This window comes from Loxodonta africana, chromosome 16 (assembly GCF_030014295.1).
Source record: "Loxodonta africana isolate mLoxAfr1 chromosome 16, mLoxAfr1.hap2, whole genome shotgun sequence".
NCBI classification, from domain to species: domain Eukaryota; kingdom Metazoa; phylum Chordata; class Mammalia; order Proboscidea; family Elephantidae; genus Loxodonta; species Loxodonta africana.
In genome coordinates this window covers 43,437,365-43,464,117 of record NC_087357.1, presented here as the reverse complement: position 1 = coordinate 43,464,117, position 26,753 = coordinate 43,437,365, and the positions used below count along the sequence as shown (strand labels likewise).

Sequence of the window (26,753 nt, the reverse complement as noted above, 5' to 3'; positions counted from 1 at the left end):
GAGGTACTACTACGTTGCGCTCAGAATAAATGAAAGCACTTTAGCTGTGACCGGGTTCTGCCTGCCCCTTCCTCCCCTACCACCTAACACATACTTGGTTCAGCTGCTGGCTCTGCTTGAAATGCACCTCTTACCCTCAGCCCAGATAACTGTTTCCCATCCATTAAAACTCATCGCCTCCGAAGTGCGTCACCCGCGTGCTGCCACAGACAGATTTGGGTTAAGCATACCCCTGTTACTTGATCCTTGACGTTCAATAAAAGCTTCAGTGAATAAGTGAATGACTAGTAAGTTGCTTATTTTATTGTGTATTTTTCCTTTCAGAGGTTCAAATGCAGTAATAGGTAACTTGAGAGGCATATAGGCAATGTAGGTTAGAAATTATTAATTTTGGAAAACTGTCTTCTAGAATCTAGGCAGAAGGCTTGTGGGTCTTAGGCGTGGGGGGGAGGGTCCTAGATTAAGGGGTGCTCCATCTCTTGCACCAGTGTCCTGAGAAACTTTGCGAAGCTGCTTAGAGTGTATTTGCCGGTGGTTGTGTAGGTTGCTGACTAAAAATGAAAGACTTTCACTTAAACTAAGAACAGAAGAGCTTTGTTCCAGCAACTAAAGTGTAAAGAACACAGTGTATTGGTTCTTAACCCTTTTGTGGTCAGGGACCCCTTGAAGTATCTGATGATTCTTTCCTTAGAAAAAGGGAGGTTATAGATAGAGAATTCTGTGGTATTGGTAAGGAAAGCTTTCTTATTTCTGCCTTTTCAAAGGCTATGGCAGTAAGCCCTTAGCTAAGAATGAATTCTTAGGAAAAACACATTGTTGAACTTAGTTTCTAACTTATACAAAGAAGTAGGATTAAAGGATAATTAAATATAGTTGATGTGACAATTAAGGGACTTGCTGATTTTATGTGATAATATGCAAGAATGAAGGAATAACTGAATAATCCTAAAATGTAAAATTTAAGTACTACCAGCCATTTATAACAACTATTATAAATGCGTAAGTACTTAATTAAGATACAAAGAACTCTTGATACTTTGATATTCAGTGCTTAATTGTACACTACATACATTTGCTACTCAAAGTGCAGTCTGCGGACTAGCAGCATGGACCAGCAGCGACATCACCTAGGCAATCGTTAGCAATGCAAATTCCTGGGCCTTACCCTAGACTAAGACAGAGCCCTCGTGGCGTAGTAGTTAAGAGCTCGGGCTGCTATAACCAAAAGGTCAGCAGTTCAGATCTACCAGCCAGTCCTTGGAAACCCTATGGGGCAGATCTCCCATCCTGTGGGGTCACTATGAGTCAGAATCAAGTCAACAGCAGCAGATTTTTTTGGATTTGACCGTAGACCTGCTGAATCCGAATCTCCGAGCTAAGACCAGACATCCATGTAATAATAAACCCACCAGGCAACTCTTTGGTGCACTCAAGTTTGAGAAGCATTGATTTGGACCAGATACTTTTAATTCTAGCTTCTGTTAACCTAGGCAGTTTGTACTTTTAATCATATCATAATTACTATAAAACAGTAGCTATTATTTATTGAGTGGGGTCATTATTATTTATTGAGTGGGGTCATGAGATTTATCTACGTTGACTTCTGTAATCTTCCCAAGAACTCTCCTAGTTTGGTGGAATTATTTAATCATTCAACACATACATGTTCATTAGCACTTGCGTTGTGCCCGTCATTATTCTAGCCAGTGGGAACACAGCAGTAAACAAAGCAGACATAGCCTGTGCCCTCCTAGAACTTATGTTCTAGTCGTAATAGGAGAGCCAGACAGTAAGCAAGCACATAATGTAACTTCAGGTGCTATGTATAAAAAATGAGCCCTGGTGTTACAGTGGTTAGAGCACACATATGCTAACCAAAAGGTCAGTGGTTCAAACCACCAGTCACTCCTCAGGAGAAAGATGTGGCAGTCTGCTTCTGTCAAGATTATTGCCTTAGAAGCCCCGTGTATGGAGCAGTTCTACTTTGTCCTATATGGTCACTATGAGTCGAAGTCAACGGCCACAGGTTTGGTTTTTTCGGTATGTGTAACAAATGCTATGGGGAGGAAAAAACAGGTACAAAACTTGCAAGGAAGGTCTTTCTCGGGAATTGCCTGTTAAGCAGAGACCAAAATAATAGGAAGGAGCAAGCTAAGAGAAGGTTTGGGGGAAAAGTAGATTCTTATTCCAATGTTTTTCACAAAGACAAGCCTGAGAAAGACTAAGTAACACAGCTAATAAATAAGTGGTACAGTTGGGTTCTGAATCCTGGGTATCTGACTCAAATACACCTTCATAATAAGCTGTGTTAGTTCCCTAATTTTTCTTCATTCTAATTGGCTATGTATTCTAACATTTCTTTATGGAACATGTTAATTCAAAATAAAAGTGTATTTAAAATAACTATTTAATAAATATATTTTCATGATGTGTAACTGCTGTTATATACCCAATTAGATCTGAATTTATTATTAATTCTGAATGGATAACCATTATAAGGAAGTAAAGATGTAAAAGTTCCCAATGATGTAGTCCTTATAAACTTGATTTTTAGATTTATATTTTAAAACCTATTTTGAGAATAAAAATCAAATACCTAAAGAGAAATTTTATATATATATATATATATATTTTTTTTTCCATAGGTGCAAATATAATGCTTTAGGTTGTACTAGAGATGAGGCCATTGGTTTAATGATGGTTACATGTTTCAAATAGTATTTTGACAGAAACTAGTCATTCATTCATGAAAGTGATTATAGTGTTCATTTTGATGACATTTCTTAAATAAGAAAGAATAATCATAGGTCTTAATCTAGGTGTCATCTATTAATAGTAATAATTTTAAAGAATTTTGAAACTGCTTTAGGTAGGAAAGAATGTTTCAACAGTTGAACAGAGCATCATAGTGAACACTAAAAGATAAAACTTGAGGACAGAAGTAAGAAATAGGATTAAGAAAATGAGATTATTTTATATATTGACTTCTGAGAATACATTTTCTCTAGTTCAGAATGTGTCAGAACTGATACAATGATGGGTTGAGAAAAAGTACGTAACCAAAAATACAAAAATGTACAAGGCTGGGCTCATGGTCAGTATATGGGTTTAGAGTCTAGCACAAAGGTTGAATGTAAACATTATCGACAGTCCAGCTGTGTAGAAAAGACTAAAGATTATTTTTATTTAGATACCATGAAGACTTTTCACAACTACTGATGTTTTACACATACTGATTTTTACCAGACTATTATATCAAAAATTTCAAAACCAGGGAACAAAGCTGTATTCTCTCAGAATACTCAACGACTGACATTTCTTCACTGATCAGTGTTACATTTTAATTTATATTGAATTAGCTCATTGTAATTGTAAAAAAAAAAAAAAAAAAAACTAGTAAAAGAATCTTCTCCTTTCTTCTAGTTGAAAATGTAGGGCTTTTTCTGACTTGATCACACTAGTGCACATGTACATAGGCCCAAGGCAATTTACACAAATGGAAAGTCTCCCTTTAGTATTTCTAACCCTTGTATCCTCATTTATTTAACGTATGCTTACTGAGTACCTCCTCTTCCAGGTACTGTTCTAGGCACTTGGGACACATTAAGGAACATAGTTGATAGTAAGTAGATGACATTGAATATTGTTATTTGTTAGGTGCTGTTGAGTCAGTTCCAACTCATAGCGGTCTTATGTACAACAGAATGAAATACTGCCCTCCTGCGCCATCTTGACAGTCGTTGTCGTGTTTGAGCCCATCATTGCAGTCACTGTGTCAATCCATCTCATTGAGGGTCTTCCTCTTTTTTGCTGACTCTCTAGTTTACCAAGCATGATGTCCTTCCCCAGGGACTGATCCCTTCTAATAACGTGTCCAAAGTATGTGAGATGCAGTCTTGCCATCCTTGCTTCTAAGGTGCATTCTGGTTGTACTTCTTCTAAGACAGATTTGTTTGTTCTTTAGGTAGTCAATGGTGCACTCAGTATTCTTCACCAGCACCACAATTCAGAGGCATCAGTTCTTCTTCGGTCTTCCTTACTCATCATCCAGCTTTCACATGCATATGAGGCGATTGAAAACACCAATTGAATGTTACCAAAAAAACCAAACCCATTGCTGTCAAGTCAATTCCAACTAATAGCAACTGAACAGGACAGAGTAGAACTGCCCCATAGAGTTTCCAAGGAGCGCCTGGTGGATTCAAACTGCCAGCCGTTTGGTTAGCAGTGGTAGCTCTTAACCACTATGCCACCAGGGTTTCCAGTTGATAATTAGAAGGTGATAAACGCTATAGAAAAAGGAAAAGTCAGGCTGTATAAGGGGAACTGGCAGGCAGTGAGAAGGTGTTAACAATTTAAAATAAGCCTGTGTTCAGGGCAGACCTCATTTAGAAGCTGACATTTGAACAGACTTGAGGTAACCTAATCATGCATCTGAAGGTGGAGTGTTTTAAGTAGAGAGAATAGCTCTAAGGCAGGAGTGTGCCTGACTTGTTGAGAAATAGCCAGGAGGCCAGTGTGACTGGACAGCAGTGAATGAAGGAAAGTTTAGAGAGGCCAGAAGGGTGAGTGCAGACCACAGACAGTGCACCATTCTTGAGGAACCATTTGAAAGAGTTTGGCTTTCATTCTAAGAGAATTAAAGACCCATCTGAGGCAGGATTATAAACAGAAGAATGACATGATCTTACTTAGCGTTTAAAAAGAGTCATTTGGACCATTGTGGTAAAAATAGACCATAGAGGGACAGGAGCAGAAGAAAGGAAGCCTGTTACAATAATCAAGGCAAGGGGTGGCAGTGTCTTGGACTGTGGTGGTGGTGGTGAGAAGTGGTTAGATTCTGAATATATTTTGAAGGTAGAATCAACAAAATTTGCTAATGGATTGGATGTGGGTTATAAAAGAAAAAAAGTCATGGATACCTTTAGGATTTTGGTCCTAAGAAACTGGAAGGATAAAGATGTCATCAAATGATATAGGAAAGGCTGAGGGTGGAGCTAGTATCAGGGGATAATAGGAGATTATGTTTTGGAAATTGAATGGAGATACCCAGTTAAAAATTGGACATACGAGTGTGGAGATTATCAGCATATGGAACATATTTAAACAATGAGATCACCCAGGGAGTAAGTGAAGATAGAGAGGAGGACCAAGAAGTGAGTCCTGGGGTACTGCAGTATTAACCAGTCAGGGCAAAGAGGAGTCATCAATGAGGCAGGAGGACCATGGAAAGAGTGGGGTCCTGAAAGGCCAAGTAAACAAATAGTGTAAAGGAGGAAGGGAGATCGTCTGTATCCGATGCATCGAGTAAGGTGGGACCAAGAATAGACCACTGGATTTAGCAATGTGACAGCCATGGTGATATTTAGAGCAGTTTCATTGGAGTGGTGGGAGCAAAAGTCTGCACAAGTTCGAAAGAAGATGGGAAAATTTTAATTTCCTGGTTTTGATAACTGTGCTATGACTATGTAAGATGTTAACATTAGGTGGGTGAAGGATACACGAGAACTCTCTGCTCTGTGTTTGCAGCTTTTCTCTAAGTCTAAAATTATTTCAGAATAAAAAGCTGAAAAAATAATACAGATGTCATCAGGGTGAGAGGAGCACAGAGATCTTCTAAAGTGATTTCATGGTGTTTGCTTTATAATTCTTTAAACTGCATATATGTTTTATGTGCTCACTTATAAATATCTCACTTGTTAAAAGGTAGAGAAAGAATGAAGAAGGGAACAGAGGAACTGGAGAAGGTATAGGTAGTTCTTTCAAGGAATGTCATTGCAGAGAGGAGCAAAGAAATAGAGTGATAGCTGACAAGAGAAGTGGGATCAAGAGAAGTTTTTTGTTTTTGCTTTTTAAGGTGGAGAAATAATATGTTTGGATGTTGATGGGAGTCTTCAGTAGATAGCAAAAGACCAGTGTAGGTAAAAGAGAGAAAAACTGAAGTAAATTCTCAGGTAGGTGATCTCATACACAAGGTGTAGAGATTGGCTTTAGACAGGCACATGAAAGTTCTGGAAATTGGCAAGAGCGTAGAGTTGATGTTAGTAGGGGAGTAGGTGTGTAAAAAAAAATTTTTTTTTCCAGTAAAGTAGGAAGCAAGGTCATCAGTGGAGTGTGAGGATGGGGAAGATATGCTGGGGGTTTGAGGACAGAGGAGAATGTACACAGTATTGGCGAGGAGTTTAACGGACTTGGGGCACAGAGTGTGACTACGTGGCAGATGAAGGAACCACTTGAGGCTCATGGTTGTGAATTTAAGGTGAGAGACCAATCAGTGTGGTTGCATGTTTTTCTCCCACAATGTTCAGCTGTACTCTTGGAGAAGCAGAGTAGGTAGAGAGTTGGGTTTAGCCAGAGTTAAAGTTTAGCTGAGTCCTTGGAGAATACAAACAGTTGACACTCTTGGCTTCTAAACCTAATGGTTGGAAACTTGGGTTCACCCAGAGGGGCCTCAGAAGAAAGCCCTAGTGATCTATTTCTGAAAAACCAGCCACTGAAAACCCTGTGGGGCACAGCTCTACTGTGGCACACAGGGGGTCTCTGTGAGTTGGAATCGACTTGGCAGCAGCTGATTTTTTTTTCATTTTGAATAGTTTAGCTGAGCAGATATGACCAAAGACAAGAGGGTCAGTGGGGTCGAAGTAGAGAAGAGCAGACAGACCTCTCAAGCATATGTACAAGGAAGTGTTTATTCTGGGTGATTATGGAATTATATTGGTAAAACAGGGAATGAGGGCATTGCTGCACTCTCTGAGCTACCAGACTACGCTGACCTTGGAGTCCCTCTTCACTCTGTAAGTCTGCCTATGGAAACAGGCTAACCTTTCCAGCCTTGCTGGATCTTTTGGTCTCCTGACATGCTTGGTTTAAGACCCTCCAGACCATTCTTGAACCCTCAGACTCTGTCCTGTCTCTGTTCAACAAACTCTGCTTTGCTGCCTTTCCCTTTTTCCTGGCAAAAACAAGAATAATGCATTCTACTTAGTAGAGAGAGTGCTATCCTCACTATCTTCTATGAAATTGCAACTCATGTAGGCTTTTGAAAGAAATGTGCTGTGTATAACAGCATAAGAGAAAGACACTCGTTAGTTCTTTATATAAGTAAAACAAGGGGATATTGACTCATGGAAGCTGATTACTTATTTTGGAGTATTTCAAAATAGTTTCACATGCAAGGGTATGTATCAAAAGCAGCAAACCAAGGCCTCTTCTCTTTGTAGGTGACCACAGTTGACTTTTAACTTGTTACTGGGTAATCGATAAATTTTCAAAGGCAAGAAGTATATAAAACATTATCAGGAAGGGCACATCAGAGCCAAAAAACCAATTTCTGTAGAGTTGATTCCAACTGATAGTGACCCTATCGGACAGAATAGAACTCCCCATAGCGTTTGCAAGGCTGTGATCTTTATAGAAGCAGACTGCCACGTCTTTCTGCTATGGAGTGACTGGTGGGTTCAGACCACTGACCTTTCGCTTAGCAGGCAAGCACTTAACCACTGTGCCACCAGGGCTTCTAATGGTACATAAAGATAATGAATTGATTAAGATAAGAAGAGGGAAAACATGCATTTAAGTTGACGGATAAAACCAGGCATTCAGATGATTTTAATGAAGGAAGTCAGCATTTGATCACTTTTAATAAACAGAGCATTGCTAATGATTGACAGTGCCAGAGACATGAGAGAAAGACTATTTTATCATCAGTGATACCAGAATTAGTGCTTAGGAAGAGATACTTGTATAGATTAGTTTGTGTCATCAAAGCTGGAATGCTAGCCCTCCATAATACAGAGAGATGTGGATAGCCCACACACCCAAGATAGTAACAAGTGGTCCTTGTACCCGTTGTGAAGAGGCCCCCAAGAACTTGAGTAAGATAGCCCTTTAATAAACTGTGAAATCAGCATATAATAGAGCGGCATATCAAAGTGATGGAGAAGAGACAGTATAAGATAGCATGTAGACCAGTGGGGCCATACTGGAATTGGAGTAAACATAAAGATCTATCATGGCAACGTCTTGGTCAATCATGCCCCCTTTCCCCCTCCCAGAAAAAGAAGTGTCATACATGCACCATTGACGTGAAACTGTGTGTCCTAAACATCATACTTGAGAATCTGAGGACGCGGTTGCAAGGCTTTCCATAGGGTGGAGATGGCTACAGGGAATCAAAGCCAACAAAGGTAGACATTTCAAGTTCTGTTAGCAAGATCACCTCTTGTTCTAAACGAATGCATCAAACTAATCATGGTCCTGGTGCTATTAAATATTCACTTACCCTGATTTTTCTTGTTATAATTTTATACTCATTCACCAATCTAATTTATAGTAATAGTTCACATTTGTTGAGTATTTACAAGGTACCAGACACTAGTTTACAAACTTCACATGTATCATCTCACTTGATCCTTTCAGGGACCCTGTGAGATAGGTACCCCTGTTATCTCTCTTGTACACAGAGACACAGAAGAAGTAATTTGCCTAATGGCAGAACCGGGATTCAGATCCAAGCAGATTACCTTATATCTAGAACTATTGTGCTATCCTACCTTGGCTTCTCATGTAGAGCTGCATTGTGTGGAGAGAGTACATTAATCACATACTCTTTTGATTATGGTTTATCCTATGATGGTGTTATCTTAATACTAATTAATAAAATGATTTTTGATTATGATTTGACAGAGGAACAAATCCTGGAGCGGAGCAACCTGACAGAGGTACTACCCTGTAGGGTTTTCGTGGTCAGCTCCTGGTCTCCCTTTAGCCTATGTTTCCCAGTTACCAGAACAACCTGAGAGACCTCTGTAAAGTTGGGAGTCCTCGTCCTGGTCTCCCAGAGATTCTGACTGAACTGGTCTGCAGTGGGACCTGGCAGTCTGTGCTTTAAGGAATCTTGGTGATTGTGATGTCTATCTAAACTTGAGAACCACTGCTCTCGATGGCACAATGACCATTTCTCTATTAGTTTGTACAAAAACCTAGTTCGAATCTAAGAAATGGTGGAAGTAAGGAATTCATGTGACTTTGGGCACAAGTTTAATATTTATGATGAGCTAAATATAAAGATGAGCTAAAGATGTGAAATCTTGATTCCAAGTAACAATTGTGAATGTCTTTAAGATGTGTTGTATAGTGTTTTGGACTTTAGGCCCTGGAGTAGCATGGCGTGGGGCCAGATGTCATCTCTGCCACCAGCTGGGCAGCTGCTCAGGCTGTCAGTAGTTATTTGCCAAAGGAGGAAGATAACAGTCTGTATAATAATCCATACACAGCCCTGAGCCCAGAGCCTGGTATTTGGATGTGGTGTTGTTGTGTGCTGTCAAATCGATTCCAACTCATAGCAACCCTGTAGGACAGAGTAGAATTGCCCCCATAGGGTTTCCTAAGCTGTGATCTTTATGGAAGTAGATCGCCAGGTCTTTTCTCCCGCAGAGTCACTGGTGGCTTCAAACCACCAACCTTTCAGTTAGCAGCCAAGTACTTAGCCATTGTACCACCAGGGCTCCTTTTGGTATTTGGCTAGTGCTCAGTAAATGTTAACTCTCATTGTTGTTTGTTTTTCCAACTGGGGATATCTCTGGTGAGCCTGCCACCCTTTCTGACTGTGGTGTTTCTCGTGGCTGCAGCAGCATCTGTGAAGTGGCTGGTGAGAATGAAGACTCTAATTGGTCTCCATACATAGGCTTAACTGTAGACTGGGATCTTTTTAACATCATTCTTGGACCAGTTGATATAACCAGTACAAAAACTGAGCAATTAGAGAGCTTTTTGAAAATGTGCTTTACAGGCAGTATAGACTTCGAATTATAAACTAGAATCACAGGTCAGTTTTGTAGAATGAGAAGTTTTTTAAGCATCTAAAGAAAGCAAATCTTCATTTTACTTTTTCCAGTTTCACTGAACTTCTGGTCTGGGTTTCCTCAGGTACTGATGTATGTGATTATAAGGTTGGGCTTTATCTAATAGCTTTTAAAAGTCATGTAGAAGATGTATTTTCTAGATATTTTTAAAGAAACAGACTACCTAAGAGGCCTATTTTGTGTGAAATATTCAGTCTGGGTAAAAAGGGATCATGTTGTACACATAGACATATTTAAGGCTCCCCCAGTTAAGGGATAAGGTGTTCTTTTTCTGTGTATTATGGAATGGTAGAAATAAAATGCGAGTAGAACTCATCAAGTAAGCAGTATGGCCCAGTGGTTAAGAGCATGCACTCTGGTTTTAGGCAAATTGCTTGAGTTCTTTCCTCAATTTCCTTATTTGTAAGAGGCCTAATAATTGTACCTAATTAATAGCACTGTAGTGAAGATTAAAGTATTAAATTATGTTGAATTAAATATATGTTGAAGCATTTAGGACGATGCCTAGTACTTAAACCCTTAGTGATGATGGTGATGATGACATCCTCCACCAGATATCTGAAGAAAAAAGAAAAACTACAGCAGAAATATTTTATTGTTCAACATCTTAATTTTTCTTATTCTAAAACTTTCTGAAAAAAAAAATTTAATTAAAAACTATTTTGGTCTTAGCCTCTAGGAGGGGGCTAAGTCCACAAATCATATTTCCATTAAGTCTTTGCTTAGAATCTTCACTTAAAATCTTAATTATCCATGTCAGTTTCTCTTCCGTTCTCACAGTTTCTCTCTCATGGCTTTATACCAACTTGATACCACTACCCACACCTTGTGCTTCATGGAATCATGGTACCTGTGACCACAAACTCCTCATACTCTGCAGAGGCCAGAAGTGCCATTGTAACTCCCAGTTTCCCAGGAGCACCCTGCCAGTAAAAAGTAATCCAAACATCAAAAACTAAAGTTCTATTAAGAGCTACTTATGTTGCATTCAAATAAATTTTTAGCAAAAGAAGTAAATGGAGACATCAGTTTTTACTTTTCTCTATCCTACTTCTTTAAATAGGAAAAACCTAATGTTTTATGTAAAGGTGCCAGCTTTTATGTAAGTAGTGTGAATAAATTATTTGATTGGTGAATATACTTAAGAAAAATAATAAGCAATGTAATATATACTTTTTATATTGTAGTAGGCTTTCCTTTCAGCTGGGTTTTATTACGTGATTGCAATTTGAAGGTTTTATAAAGTTTGATTAAAGTATAGGATCCTACTTTTAGTAGGTAGTTTTTAAGAACTATTTCTAGTTACATGTAGTTTAAATTGAAATAATAGTTCAAATCATGCATTTTAACCTGGCCTCTTCTTTTTTCTTAGTTTGTAAGACTTGTATTGTCCAGCACTTTGAAGATAGCAATGATTGTCCGAGGTGTGGCAACCAAGTTCATGAGACAAATCCATTAGAAATGTTGAGGTAAGTAAACACATTTTATGCTTCATAGAATTTAAAGAAATTACATAGGCTCTTAATTTAATTTATTTTATTTTTTTAGTGTTATGTATTTATTTAAAAATAATTTTAGGCTTTAATTTTCATTATACATCATATTTGCTGGTATCTTGACTCTCCTTAATATAAACCCATACCTGTTGCCATTGAGTTGATTCTGACTCATAGTGACTCTAAAGGACAGAGTAGAACTGCCCCATAGGGTTTCCAAGGAGTGCCTGGATTTGAACTGCTGACCTTTTGGTTAGCAGCCATAGCTCTTAACCACTACACCACCAGGGTTTCCCTCTTTAATATAGGTCTTATGAATTACAAATTTCATTTTAAAATGTTTTATTAAATATATTTTAATATATAAACAAATAAGATATTACTAAAATTAGTTTTTACATAAAACATGTAAAAACGCTTCTGTTAATGTGGCTACTAGAAAATATAAAACTATATTTGACTTACATTATATTTCTATTGGACGTCATTGATATAGATGTTAGAAGGAGGATGGAGAAATCTATGAGGGAATCATTCGTTCAACAAATACTGAATGCCTGCTGCTTCCAGGCACTATCCTAGGTGCTTAAGAGCCACTGGTGGAAAAAGCAGATAGAGATCTTTGCTCTTGTAGAGCTAATATTTTCGAAAGGAGAGACAGATATTAAACCATAGAATAAGTAAATATATTTTTTTTTTTATAGGACATTAGGAAGTGAAAAGTGCAAAGGGAAAATATTGCAGAGTGAGGGGGGATCAGGAGTGTGAAGGTAGGGACAGACAGTGATTTTAAATAAGATGATGAGATAGGCCTCTTTGAGAAGGTGAGGTTTAAGCAAAAACGTGATGGATGTGAGGGAGTTAACCCGTTGCTACTGAGTCGATTCTGACTCAAAGCAACCCTGTAGGACAGAGTAGAACTGCCCCATAGGGTTTCCAAGGAGCGGCTGGTGGATTAGAACTGCCAGCTTTTTGGTTAGCACCCATAGTTCTTAACCACCGTGCCACCAGGGCTCCTATGAGGGTGTTAGCCATGTGTAAATCTGGAGAACGCATGCATTTTCCAGGTAAAGTGAGCAGCCAGTTCCCAGGAGTGCACCTCAGACTGTTTGAGGCACGCTAAGGAGACCAGTGCTGGGGAATAGTGAGATAGAGAGCAAGTAGTGGGCCATGATGACAGAGAGGTAATGGGGGTGCAGATTATGGAGGGCCTGGTAGGCCACTATAAGAACTTTTTCTTTTACTACAAGTCAAATTAGGAGCCATTGCAGGGTTTGGTTGAAGAATTGACATGATCTGACTTAGCCCTGGTGGGACAGTGGTTAAGAGCTTGGCCACTAGCCAAAAAGGTTGGCAGTTCAAATCTACCAGCCACTCCTTGGAAACCGTATGGGGCAATTCTACTCGGTCTTAAAGGGTCACTATGAGTCGGAATCACCTCAATGGCAGTGAGTTTGGTTTTTGGTTTATTAGTCATTTTAGAGAAGTGAGAAAGTTATTAACAGGTGGATACACAAGTCTGGGCTTCACGGAGAGAGGTATGGGCTGTAATTAAAAATCTAGTAGTTTACAGCATATGTTGTTATTGTTAGTTGTCATTGAGTCAGCTCTAACTCATGGCAACCCAATATACTACAAAATGAAATGTTGCCCAGTCCTACTTGATCTTCACAATCATTGGTATGCCCATTGTTGCTGTCATTGTGTATTTGGAGTGCCTTCCAACCTAGAGGGTTCATGTTCCAGCACTAGACTGGACAGTGTTCTGTTATGATCCATAGTGTTTTCATTGGCTAATTTTTGGAAGTAGTTTGCCAGGCCTTTCTTCCTAGTCTGTCTTAGTCTGGATGCTCCACTGAAATCTTTCCACCATGTATGACCCTGCTTGTATTTGAACAGTGGCATATCTTGCAGCATCACAGAGACACACCAGCTACCACAGTACAACAAACTGACAGACTGGTGATGGCTTTAGCATTAGAAGGTATTTAAAGCTGTGAATCAGGATGAGGTCACTAAGGAAGTGAGCACAGAGAGAGAAGAGTAGAGGACCAAGGATTGAACCTGGAGCTCTCCGGCATTAAGAGGTCAGGGAGAAGTGGAAATAGCAAAGGAAACTGAGAAGATGCAACTAGCGAAGTAGGAGGAAAGGCCAGTATTAAAGAAGGGAGTGTTCAACTGTGTCATATGTTGTTTATGGGTCAGGTAAAGTGAAGGTGGTTGGAATTAGCAACTTGGAGTTGATGGAGTATGACAAGAGGGAGCACTTTGAGTAGAGCTGTGAGGCAAAACCTAATTCGATTGCTCCAAGACAGAAAGGATGGAAAAAGAATTAGCAACAGTGAGCATAAACAACTCTTCCTAGGAGTTTTACTACAAACAGAAGCAAAGAAATGGGATGGCAGCTGTCAGAGGAACGGTTTTAATTTGAAAGGGAAGAAATAATATGTTTGAAAGGAATGATCCTACAGAGAGCAAAAAGTTAATGTAGGAGAGTACCAGAGAGGGGATTGCTGGAGCAGTGTTCTTGAGAGGGTGAGAGGCACTGGAATCTCATAGTGCTTCACAGGAGAGATTGGCTTTATACAGGAGCATCTGTAGCAACAGGCAGGAGAGCAGAGTATATGTGGATACAGAAATGGGGAGATGGGGCTGAGTGAAGGGAAGAGGCAGGAGAGACATTGAGAAGAAGCAGTCAGGGGGCCTTGGTGAGTGAATGTGTGAATTAAGGGAGAGAGAAGTCAAGATAACATTTTGAGCCTATTTGGGAGAGCTCTGGTATGCCGAGCAAATAATTCAAGAAGCTAGATTATGTGAAGAGTACGTCATCAGCTGGAAAGACCCCAGTGGTCATGGCCCCCAGACCTTCTGTTGGCCCAGGACAGGAACCATTCCTGAAGCCAACTCTTCAGACATGGATTGGACTGCACAATGAGTTGGAGAGGGATGCTGGTGAGGAGTGAGCTTCTTGGATCAGGTGGACACTTGAGACTACGTTGGGATCTCCTGCCTAGAGGGGAGATGAGAGGGTAGAGGGGGTTAGAAGCTGGTGAAATGGACACGAAAAGAGAGTGTGGAGGGAGAGAGCGGGCTGTCTCATTAGGGGGAGAGTAATTGGGAGTGTGTAGCAAGGTGTATATAAGTTTATGTGAGAGACTGACTTGATTTGTAAACTTTCGCTTAAAGCACAATAAAAATTATATATAAAAAAAAGAATACGTCATCAGGATTGGAGGAGGACTCATTAACAACCTGCAATATGCAGATGGCACAACCTTGCTTGCTGAAAGTGAAGAGGACTTGAAGCACTTACTGGTGAAGATCGAAGCCCGCAGCCTTCAGTATGGATTGCACCTCAACATAAAACAGAAATCCTCACAAATGGACAATTAAGCAACATCATAATAAATGAAGAAAAGATTGAAGTTATCAAGGATTTCATTTTGCTAGGATCCATAGTCAACACTCATGGAAGCAGCAGTCAAGAAATCAAACAACACATTGCATTGGGTAAATCTGCGCAAAAGACCTCTTTAAAGCTTGTTAAAAAGCGGAGATGTCACTTTGAGGACTAAGGTACAGTCAACCCAAGCCATGGTATTTTCAGTTGCCTCACACGTGTGAAGGCTGGACATTAAATAAGGAAGACTGAAGAATTGATGCCTTTGAATTATGGTGTTGGCAAAGAATATTGAATATACCATGGACTGCCAGAAGAACAAACAAATCTGTCTTGGAAGAAGTACAGTCAGAATGCTCCTTAGAAACAAGGATGGCGAGACTTCATCTCACATACTTTGGATATATTATCAAGAGGGACCAGTCCCTAGAGAAGGACATCATGCTTGATAAAGTAGGGGATCAGCAATAAAGAGGAAGACCCTCAATGAGATGGATTGACACACTGTCTGCAATAGTGGGTTCAAACATAGCAGTGATTGTGAGGATGGCACATGACCAGGTAGTGTTTTGTTCTGTTGTACTCAGGGTCGCTGGGAATCAGAACCAACTTAATGGCACGGAACCAACTCAGTGACACCTAACAACAACAACAGTGGCATCGTTTAAAGTTTTAATTAAGAAAAAAAAGTGAGACATGAGAGGGACACTCAGTATTTGTTGAAAGAGAATAGAGGAGACAGTCTTGACATAGATGAACAAAAGGAGGTGCTTGAAATGTTCAGCAAGTATTGGAAAAATGAAACATGAGCTCAGCAGAGAAATGTAATATAGATCTAGGCACAGGTTATGTGCTTATATGTTAGTTCTAAAGCCGCAAACATGAATGAGATCCTCAAGGAAGAAAGTGTGTAGAAAAGGTCAAGGAGTGGGGAGCACATAACAGTGGAGAATACTCATATTTAGAGGTGGTTAAGAAAAGAAAAATACTTGGGGACGAAGAAAAAGCAGAATAAGAAATCTGGAAAGCAAAGTTTCAAGGAGGCAGTGTTGAGCAACATTCTCAAACTGCTGCAAAGCCGATACAAAAAAAAAAAAACCAAACCCACTGCCATCAAGTCGATTCCAGCTCATAGTGACCCTATAGGACAGAGTATAGCTGCCCCATAGAGTTTCCAAGGAGCACCTGGCGGATTCGAAGCAATGTAGAAGAAAAATGATTTTTAAAAGTATTTTTTTATTTTAAATTCTTTTAAGTCCTAAAAAAAATTTTTTTTAAAACTTACTGTAGAAGTTATAGATGATTTTGAGAGTTCAGTAAAGTAAAAGAAAGAGTGTATGACAGAAACAATGTTGATGATGCTTTTAGAGTTTTTCCAATTGAAAGAAAAGATTGAGAAATAGCTTGAGGTGGCAGTGGGTTTAGTAAAGGGTTTGGAGTTTTTTATAGGTGTTAGGAAGCCATATGTGTTTGTTGACAGACAGGAGTACTGCTGTTGAGCAGAATGAAAGGATGAAGGAGATGAAGACAGAAAAGGTGCTGTGGAAGCCAGAGAATGTAATTGAAAGCATAAAAGCTTAGCAGTGAAAAGGAGAAGTTACACTCTAATATAGCAAGAAAGGAAAACCAGAAAAATGTCGGGATAAGTATTTACGTTTTTTCCTAGGAAATAGAATGACTTCATATTAGTCTAAATTTCTCAGAGAGGAATGGAGGTCATTTTCTTTATAGGAAGGAGCCAGAAGTGTGATGGAGACATTGAGAGAGGATGTATCAGTTAGCTATTGGTGCATAACAAACCACAGGTAGTCCCTGACTTACGGCAGTGTTCCATTCCAGTGACTGCCTCATAATTTGGCTCTCACGTAACTGTGTTTTTGTTGTTGTTGTCGTTACTCGCTTTTTTAATATAAATCCAATCTTCATTTGTCTTTGGGGGTTGGAAACATCACATATAAACATCTGAGAATGATAACATCAGCAAATTATGGTCTGCAAAATTAAAAGTAGTACATACTACTAAAAAAAAAAATTTACTGAAGATAAGATGTATAAAAAAAGAAACAGGTGATCCTGAGTGCGGTTCATCATAACTCAAATATGTTATAAGTTGGAGACTACCTGTACTCCTAAACAAAATGCTTAAAACAGTAAGGATTGGTAATAGGGAACCCAGCGTTGAGAAGGGAAAGTGTTGACATGTTGTGGGATTGTTAACCAATGTCATAAAACAACATGTGTACTAACTGTTTAATGAGAAGCTAGTTTGTTATGTACACCTTCATCTAAAGTCCAATTAAAAAAAAAACACAAGCATTTATTATTAATTATAAGTCTGTGGGTCACCCAGGTGGTGCTTCTGTCTTGGCTAGGCTCATTTAACGAGACTGCAGTTAGCCGCTGGCTGGGTAGGCTGCTCAGCTGATCTTGGCTGAGCTCTGTCACATGTTGGGGGTAGGCTGTTTGTGGACTGGGCTAAGGTGGCTTCAGCAGGGCAGCTAGGCGCTAGTCTGTAAGGTATCTTATCTGGCTTATTGGCCTCTCATAGTAGCAGGGTTTTGAGAGAGAGCGAGAGGGCGAGCACACATAATGTGATGTGATGCCTCTTAATTAGGTTCAGAGCTAAGCACTAAGTATACTACTGTCACTTCTGCCATATTCTATTGGCCTAAGCTAATTTCAAGGCCAGTTCTTGAAGCTTGACCTCTTAATGGGAAGGATTTTAAAATCACATTATAAAGGGCGTACCTGTAGGAGAGGCAGGGACTGGGACCGTCAATCAAGGGTTTGGATATAGGGAGAGGTAGGGGTTGGGTAATCAATCTCCCACCATGGGGAAGGCTAGAAGGAGGTGTGTTCTGTGTGCAGAGGAGCTTGGTCAGGTAGATACGCCAAAATTCTGTATGTCCTGTATTTTGTAATACATAAGAGATACAGATTTCTCAAATGATTTACATATTGAATCTTGATGTCTCCATTGTTAGTGTATCCTTTTTTTTTTTTTCCTTTGAAAGGTTGGATAATACATTAGAAGAAATTATATTTAAGCTGGTTCCTGGACTACGAGAACGTAAGTTGCTTTTTAGCTTCTTATACATTCTTGTATTTTATGAAATCAACATTTCTCTTAATGATTTCATGATTGCTTCGCTAATTTTTCTTTTTTTCTTTTAAATTAGAAGAACTTGAGCGTGAATCTGAATTTTGGAAGAAAAATAAGCCTCAAGAAAATGGACAAGGTGAATTTTTCTTATGTCTGTATCTGACGGCAAAAATAATAATCTAGACACATCTCTCAAATTGGTCAGCTTTCTGTAGCTTTGATGAACTAACATTTCTCATCAGTCTCAGATTTCTCCTGCACGAAATTCACGTACCCCCTTATTTACATTATAATCTGTTTCTTCTTGAGATTTTTGTATGTATGTGTACACATCTGGAAGGAGCCCTGGTGGCACAACCGTTAAGCGCTCAGATGCTAATCAAAAGGTTGGCAGTTTGTACCCATCTAGCAGTTCTGTGGAAGAAAGACCTGGTGATCTGCTTCCATAAAGATGACAGCCTAGAAAACTCTGTGAGGCAATTCTGTGTCACATGGATCACTATGAGTTGAAATCAACTTGGCAGCACCTAACAACAACAACATGTAGACCTGGATTCACTCCAGTTGAGGGTAGTTGGAAATAGAGGAAATTGGACTTTGGGAAGGGAAAAAGGAACTAAAACAAAAAACCAATTAGGTGATTACAGCAATGTTTCCTAGAGAGCTCAAGGAAGCTGAGGTAAAAAAACACCCATAGCTTGCAACTAAATACAGGGGTTTTTGCTTTGTTCAATTTATTTTATTTTGTATGTTCATTTTAATAGGAGAGGAAACTGAGAAGTGATTGACATCCAAATCGGGGTTTTACCATACTTTGATGCTATGGAATGACATGTTCATAGGTGATAGACAATACGAATTTATGTGTTCTGGAGATTTGAAAAATATCTCTGAGTGCTTTGGAGAATGTTCTCCATCACCTGTGTTAAGTATCCAGATTCCTCTTCTGAATCCCAGGAGACTCAAGAATTTTTAATAATTTCAGCAAAGTGGCAAACGTTACTGAGCATAGAAAAGACTTAGTATGTTTATTATCCACACAAAGGATAAAAATATGCAATATATCTAAAGTTATTAGGAAGTAGTATCCTTTCCCATTGTTATTTTAATATGATATTTCACTCAAAGTGGTGTTAAATACCATTGAAATTTTTAAGACTGTATGTGTGTTTTTATAGACTCACTTGTGGGCTTCATCTCCCAGCCCTGGTTTTCTGTAAGATCATAGGATAGCCAGTTATACATCGTTAAGGTTAATGAGAAATGCTATCTTTCCTTTTTTCATCGGTAAAACAGGGATCATGGTTTTATTAATTCAGGGCTGCGTTACTGTAGCAGGGGAGGTTTGAGAATCGTTTTGAATGACTGCAGTAAGGTACTGTCTTTGGTTGACAACAACAAGATGGGCCAAGAAGCTAAGCCTGACCGAAAGATGACTTAACTAAAGGATTGTTTCACCCAAGTGCATGTTGCTGTTTAAACAGTAGTGCTCTAGTACTAGTACTAATAGTATAAGACTAACCAAATGTTCAGTTTTTAACTACCTGTTCAAGAGGACAGGCCCAGGGGATCATCATCAGAAGCCCTCTGTAGCTTTAGTCTATGAGCCCATGTGTTTTGTAGATTGTCTTGTATAAAGGCTACAGCCTACTTTGTGAATTTTATCCAACCTCTTTTGGCAGTGCAGTATTTTATAATATTTAGTCTTTAGTTTGGAGAATTTGGATCTTTTCCTGGAGCTTCTGTCTATGTAGGTCCCATATGAATACGTAGAAGAAAGAGAACCTGCCTCCCCGTTATGGTACAAGTGTAATGCTTTTACTATAGTCATTAAAGAGCAGCTGACCATTTTTTTCTTGGCCTTTCTATTCTATAATACATGGCTAGCTAATTCCTACAGGTTTCAGCTTAGGGATACTTCATCTTAGAAATCTTCCCCTGAATCTCTACTTCACCCCAGCGTTAAGGTCTGTCGCCTCTCTTATATGTGCCCACGTAGTCCATTTTACCGTGGCCACCAAAGGCCTTATCACACTGCTGAGTTTGTTTTGTTTGCTTGCCTGTATCTCCCCCTGAACCTTGACCACTGTGAGGGGGATAATAGCACTCTAGTTACAACATTATACCCTTAGGACCTAGCACAATGCATGCCTAACATGTAGTTAAAGGCACTCAATGTAAATGAATATAGTTGCTTTATATGTAGGCTTCAGGTATTTAGGAGGTTAAATGCATTTGTATAAAATAGAAAGTTGGTCATTCAGATTTCTTTAATGGAGTTTCTTAACATGTTACATAGATATTAATAAAGCTAATTCATTGTACTCATTTTACTGGCTGATTTTATGAATGTCTAATAATTTGACATTTTGAACACTTAAAATATTTTGAAGTTTGAAAGATCAGTGCTAGGTTTGAATTTGAAGGTATGTAGAATTTGAATATATTTTTATATCCTGTCTACTTTCTAAAGAGGTCTACAGCAGTTTCATTCTTGTGACCAAATATAGCTAGCCTTGACTCTTCCGTTTGGATGCCTCGGTGAGCCTAGGAATTATAGGCTATGTTAATAAGTCACTGATGTTTGTTTTAAAAAAATAGTTCCAATGTTTATTGGGTTGGTTGAAACACTTAAAAAGTATTAAAAGTTAATACTTTCAGAATAACTAAATTCTTCAAAAGCTGTTAAGAAATGACTTTTAAAATTGAGTTTTGTCTTTACAATTGATGTTTTGTACCTTAACTTTCAAATCAACTTTGAGTTATATCTAACTTGGTTTTGCTTAAATTATACAGATGATACATCAAAAGTTGACAAGCCTAAAGTAGATGAAGAAGGTGATGAAAATCAAGATGATAAAGACTATCACAGAAGTGACCCACAAATTGCTATATGTCTAGATTGTTTACGTAATAATGGACAATCAGGGGACAATGTAGTAAAGGTGAGTGAACAAGTACAGTTGTGCTTTTTATGGTCATTTTATGTTGTTAGGTGCCATTGAGTCGGTTCCAACTCATAGCAATCCTGTGTACAAAAGAACAAAACACTACGTGGTCCTGCGCCATCCTCACAATCGTTATGCTTGAGCCCACTGTTGCAGCCACTGTGTCAGTCCATCTCATTGAGGGTCTTCCTCTTTTTCGCTGACCCTCTACATGGTCATTTTATTAAAAAAACCCTAAATAATTTGTTGTTGAAATTTCCTAATGGTGGTGACTGTTCAAAAATGTTTTTTCCAAAGTTTTTATTAATGTAATTAAATAGAATAAGTTATGGTGCTATTCTCTGACACCTCAAAGCTATAAACATTAAACTTACAAAAGTCTCATACCTACAAATAGCCAAAATTTTGCTTACTGCACACCTGCTTTTCTACTGCCACAACTGAACCATCCTGGGCCGGTGCCACCACCTAGTGGCTAATGCTGAGAATCACACCACTATTTCTCCTCTTTCCACCTCCTTTTATAACCGTGTCAGGAGTGGTATACATTGTTTCTCCCTTTGTAAATATGGCAACAAGCTCAGACTTAGATAATTTCACATCAAGTAATGTTTCTAACCCTTTTATCCACTCTACTCTTCTAATTTTCTCCTTTATTCCATTATTTCCTTTTTTTTTTTTTTTTTTGGGAACTCAAAAAATCTGTACATGCCACAGCCAGTATATTCTAAGAATAATGTAATCAGTTGGTTTTGAAGTGAAATTGGATGTCAGAAGTGCCTGTGAAGTTTTAAAATCCTTGAATTCTTTCAGATATATCCTATAGAATCTCCATTTCTAATTCTGTTTCCGCCTCTGTATCTGCTAATTGAACCTTTTCTTAAAGGATCTTCATACTAGAGAGTTTAAAACACCATACTCACTTTTGATTTTGTTTAGTCTTTAAGTGGCAGTGTTTAAATAATCTTCTCTGCTTTTTTGTTGTAAGCAGATTTTTCTAATTATAAATGTTCACTACTTTAGCTCTTAAACAGACTTTTGTCAGTTTGTTTTACCAGATGACAAGCATTGAGAATATTGTTTATCTCTTTGCAGTCCATGTTTCATTCAAATACTTGTATTCAGTATCTCTTACCTTCTTTTACTTCCTCTATGTAACCTGTATACTAGTGGGTTGAATTTTTTACTAGTACGTTTAATAACATTTTTCAGTTGGGAAATGAAAGATACATAATTTTTTAAGTTCAGATGAAGTTTTACAAAAGCAGACTGCCACATCTTTCTCCTACAGAGCGGCTCGTGGGCTCAAACTGCTGAAAATAGCTGTAGACGTTAGTAAACCGATAGGCATGGTTGTGTTCCAATAAACTTTATTCATAAAAATAGGAAATTAGCCAGATTTGGCCCCAAGGGCCATGGCCATAGTTTGCTGACCTCTGGCCTATAGGATCAAGTCTTAACTCCTTACTTTAGTATTCAAAGCCCTTCATGAACTAACCCCTACCTTGACGAGTTTATCTCCCATTAAACTTGTCAGTGATGCATGATTGTTGCTGTATATGTGATATGTGTATGTGTGTGTATCTGGCAAAGGATTTGTGTGCAGAATATGTAAAGAACTGTTAGAACTCAAACAAAAAGACAACCCAAAATAGACAAAGAACTTGAATAGAAATTGCTCCAAAAAAAGATATGCAAATGGCCAGTAAACACATGAAAAGATACTCAGTACCATTAGTCATGAGGAAATACAAATCAAAACCACAATGACTTACTGCTTCACATCCACTAGGATTGCTATAATGAAAAAACTGGAAAGTAACATATCTTGATGAGAATGTAGAAAAATTGGAACCTACATGCATTGCTGGTAGGAATATAAAATGGCCGCTATGAAAAACAGTTCAGCAGTTCCTCAAAAAGTTAAATATAGAGTTACCATATGATCAGCAAATTCCACTTCTAGGTACATACTCAAGAGTAATTGAAAACATGTTTACACAAAAACTTGCACACTGATGTACATAGCAGCATTACTGATAATTGCCAAAAACTGAAAACAACCAAACTTCCCATCAACAAATGAATTAAAAAAAAAAAACCCTTGCCATCGAGTCAAGCCTAAGCGACCCTATAGAACAGAGCAAAACTGCCCCAAAGGGTTTCCAAGGAGCAGCTGATGGATTTGAACTGCTGATCTTTTGGTTAGCAGCTGTAGCTCTTAACCACTGTGCCATCAGGATTCCAACAAATGAATGGATAAATACGATATGTCCATACAATGGACTATTATTCAGACATAAAAAGGAATGAAGTACTGATACATGATACGACACAGATGAGCCTTGAAAGCATTACGTTAAATGAAAGAAATCAGACACAAGAGGCCCTATATTGTGTGATTCCATTTATATGAAATGTCTAGAATGGGCAAATCCATAGAGACAGTAGATTGGCAGTTGCCAGGGGTTGGAAGGAAAGAGGAATGGGAAGTTACTGCTAATGGGTAGGCAGTTTCTTTGGGGGGTGATGAAAATGTTCTGGAATTAGATAGTGGTGATGATTGCACAACCTTGTTAAAATATTCAAAACTACTGAATTGTACACTTTAAATGGTGAATTTCATGGTATGTGAACTATATCTCAAAAAAAAAAAGTCAAGCTTGACAAATTCTTTTTGGCTGGTGGAGATACCTGCCATACCATTCTGAAGACAAGAGAAAAGCATTATAAGGACTTAGGTTTAAAAAACAATAACAACCAAAGTTTCAGAAATCCTTATCAGAAGGGCTGGAATTTGTTGAATTACACCCTAGAACAGGAGGCCCATCTGACTAGTGATATGGGTTACTATCTGATTTCAGTTCTAGCTTTTTAACTCTTTTAAAACAAAGGCATAGAGGATAACTAAGCCTCTGGAGTAATCACCTTGGAAGCAGAAAGGAGCCTTTTTGAATCCTTTTATGGTCTGAATTGGAAGGTGGAACAAGGCAGAAAGCAAGCGAATTAAGCCTTAGAAAGGAAAGGTCACATTTTTGATACCAAACAAATCTTCTACATATGGTATTTCTTCATGTATTTTAAGATACCGACCATGTTCCCTCAAAGGCAGAGCCTTTGTGCAGTGGCAGGAATGAAATACCTTTGTGCCTGAAATGCTGATTCTCGGAACAGCCGGGCGAGGCCTGGGCTATCACCTGCTGCCCTGGGTAGCAGCCTCCCTTTGCCCCCGGTGTGCAGAACAAATATTTCTGTTTGTGCATGTATGTCCTGAAACAAAAATGGTAGTGAAGAGGCACCGCTCTTAAGGGCCATCTCTAAGGTTCTTTCCACCATCCTCATCTTCTCTTGGGCATTCTTAATTGTAATTTCCCCCTTTAAAATGTGTCCGTTAAGCTTGCAGTGGTCTGTACAGGAATTCCTGGGTGTATCTTAGCTAGGAAACAACTGGGTTAATTTGGTATAATGATAAAGTTTTATAGAGAGAGAAGGCATAGTCATATTTTTGTTTTCTACGTACTCACAAATCAGTGACTGACTAATCCAGCCTGGAATTCTGTTACAGATTATGGTCAAGCTTTATTGAATTATAAATTCCTCTAGTTTTCAAACATCTCCTCTTAACTTTCCTGATGTTTCTGTAATTATTCATAACTTCTGGAAGATTGAGTAATGATGCCAAGGTAATTTCTGCAGGTTCTTTCAACAACCTGAGATTCCTTTATGGGTGAAAATGCTCTTAAAGGGTCTTCCAGTACCCTCTCATTATCCTCTACCTTAACTGGAACTTGTGAAATGTGCTGACGATTCTTTGTAAGCTATGCTTGAGGCAGTAAACAGGCAGGAAACCTCAAGGAAGGTGAGATGATGTTAACAGATAACAGAGGGAAGATAGACTTTGTCTTAGTCATCTAGTGCTGCTATAACAGAAATACCACAATTGGATGGCTTTAACAAACAGAAATTTATCTGCTCACTGTAAAGTAGGCTAAAAGTCCAAATTCAGGGCATCAGCTCCAAGGGAAGGCTTTCTCTCTCTGTCAGCTCTGGAGGAAGGTCCTTGTCTTCAGTCTTCCCCTGGTCAAGGAGCTTCTCAGGTGCAGGGACCCCAGGTGCAAAGGTCCCATTTTGCTCCTGGTGCTGCTTGGAGGTATGAGGTCCCCAACTCTCTGCTTGCTTCCCTTTCCTTTTATCTCTTGAGAGATAAAAGGTGGTACAGGTTACACCCTAGGGAAACTCCCTTTACATTGGATCAGGGATGAGACCTAGGTAAGGGTGGTGTTACAATCCCACCCTAATCCTCTTTAACGTAAAATTACAATCACAAAATGGAGGGCAACTACACAATACTGGGAATCATGGCCTAACCAGGTTGATACCCTGATTTGGCGGGAGAGGAGGGGGACATAATTCAATCCATGACAGACTTGTACTTATATCAATTTGTTTTTATACTCTCGGTCTAGGATGTCAGCCTTCCCATTTGAAATAGTACAGTATGTTTTGCTTTAGATGTAATTTTAACTTCCATTTTCTTTTAATAGAAACTTTACCATCTTAGGTGTGACCAAGTGTCATTTGTAGACTTGTTTCTGTTGGCTTTGCTAGGAAATATATTACTGATACTGACTAGATAGTTCTATTTTGACCTAGCGAACTTAAGAACGTTTCCAGATTGTTGGCCCAATTTTCTGTACATATAAAAAAGGGGTAATACTTTGTATCTTTAAAGGATTAAATAAATTGCTAGGTCTTTCTTTTTTGTTTATTTGAGTATTCAGATCACATTTGTGGTTGTGGAATGTAATTTTATATCACAAATTGGTTCATGTTTATCATGTCTGCAACCTTGTTTTGATTCATTTTCAGTTTGGATGTGCATTCTGGATCAGTTCTTATATTTTTGTGATGTTCGAGCTTAGAAAATAAATTAGTACTGCCACCCATGTTTTAGAAACAAGAAGAAGCAAGGCATATAGGATTTTACATTTTTACAGTAAATAACTGTTATAGTCCATCAAACCCTGACTAGACCTGATACTCCCCAACCAATGGTCCATATGATGCACCTTTTAGTTGCTGGGGCGTAGTGTGGCCCACCTGGCCTCTCTATTCAATGTAGGAGTCCTCCGAGTCCCATGTGAAATCACTGTTCTTCTTAACATTATTTGGAAGTTACGAGATCATGTTTTATAAAATAACCCTGATGCTTTCAGAAGTGCCATTATATGATAAAATATTTTATATGCTTTTCATGACCTTTTGTTATTTTTGGTTAAACTCATGATGTGTTCTTTATCAGAAAGTCTAGAGGAATGCACATTTGTTGTCTGTTTGCCAGAATTTTCCTAATACACATGATGGTACATTCTTAAAGAATGTCATGCAGGTATCCAACAATTAAGAACATTTTTACCCACAAGTACTAAAGAGCTACAAATCGAAATATTTCCAGAGTGTTTTTTGAAATTAGTCAAACTGATGATGGAAATTTTATTTATGATTTTGTAAAAAGAAAGAGAATATTCTAATTATTGTCCTTTTTTACTTTAGGGTTTAATGAAGAAATTCATCCGATGTTCTACTCGTGTAACTGTGGGAACTATTAAAAAATTTCTAAGTTTAAAACTAAAACTTCCAAGTTCTTATGAGGTAAGTTAAATAACAACTGACCTTGAATATCTTGATAAATCTGATCTTAAGTAAAATCCTAATAACAGAAGGGAAAATTAATTGAGAATATATTTAAATTAATTTTTGTGGAAACTTATTTTCATGTTAAAAATTTATTTTTTTGGAATGTAATGTTCCATTGGTGTAATACGTGTTTTCTAATTTAGCATATCCTGAGTAAAACCTGATACTGATGCGTTTGATGTTTCATAATTATAGGAGATATTTAAAGAACATTAAGTATTCCCAAAATAAATAATACTAGCAAAA

The 26,753-nt window shown here is 38.4% G+C and overlaps 1 protein-coding gene across 6 annotated transcripts in view; it reads left to right on the top strand.

The window, feature by feature from the left end:
- PCGF5 (polycomb group ring finger 5) overlaps positions 1 to 26,753 on the top strand; it is a 157,752-nt gene that overhangs the window by 111,494 nt on the left and 19,505 nt on the right. For 5 of the 6 annotated variants that reach the window (XM_064269578.1, XM_064269579.1, XM_064269576.1 and 2 more), the window contains exons 3-8: positions 10,644 to 10,799; positions 11,236 to 11,332; positions 17,774 to 17,829; positions 17,939 to 17,998; positions 20,659 to 20,807; positions 26,364 to 26,462. In XM_064269578.1, the coding sequence (XP_064125648.1) occupies positions 10,644 to 10,799; positions 11,236 to 11,332; positions 17,774 to 17,829; positions 17,939 to 17,998; positions 20,659 to 20,807; positions 26,364 to 26,462 (617 nt within the window). The remainder of the gene's footprint in view (positions 1 to 10,643; positions 10,800 to 11,235; positions 11,333 to 17,773; positions 17,830 to 17,938; positions 17,999 to 20,658; positions 20,808 to 26,363; positions 26,463 to 26,753) is intronic. The other variant, XM_064269581.1, reaches the window with a different exon arrangement.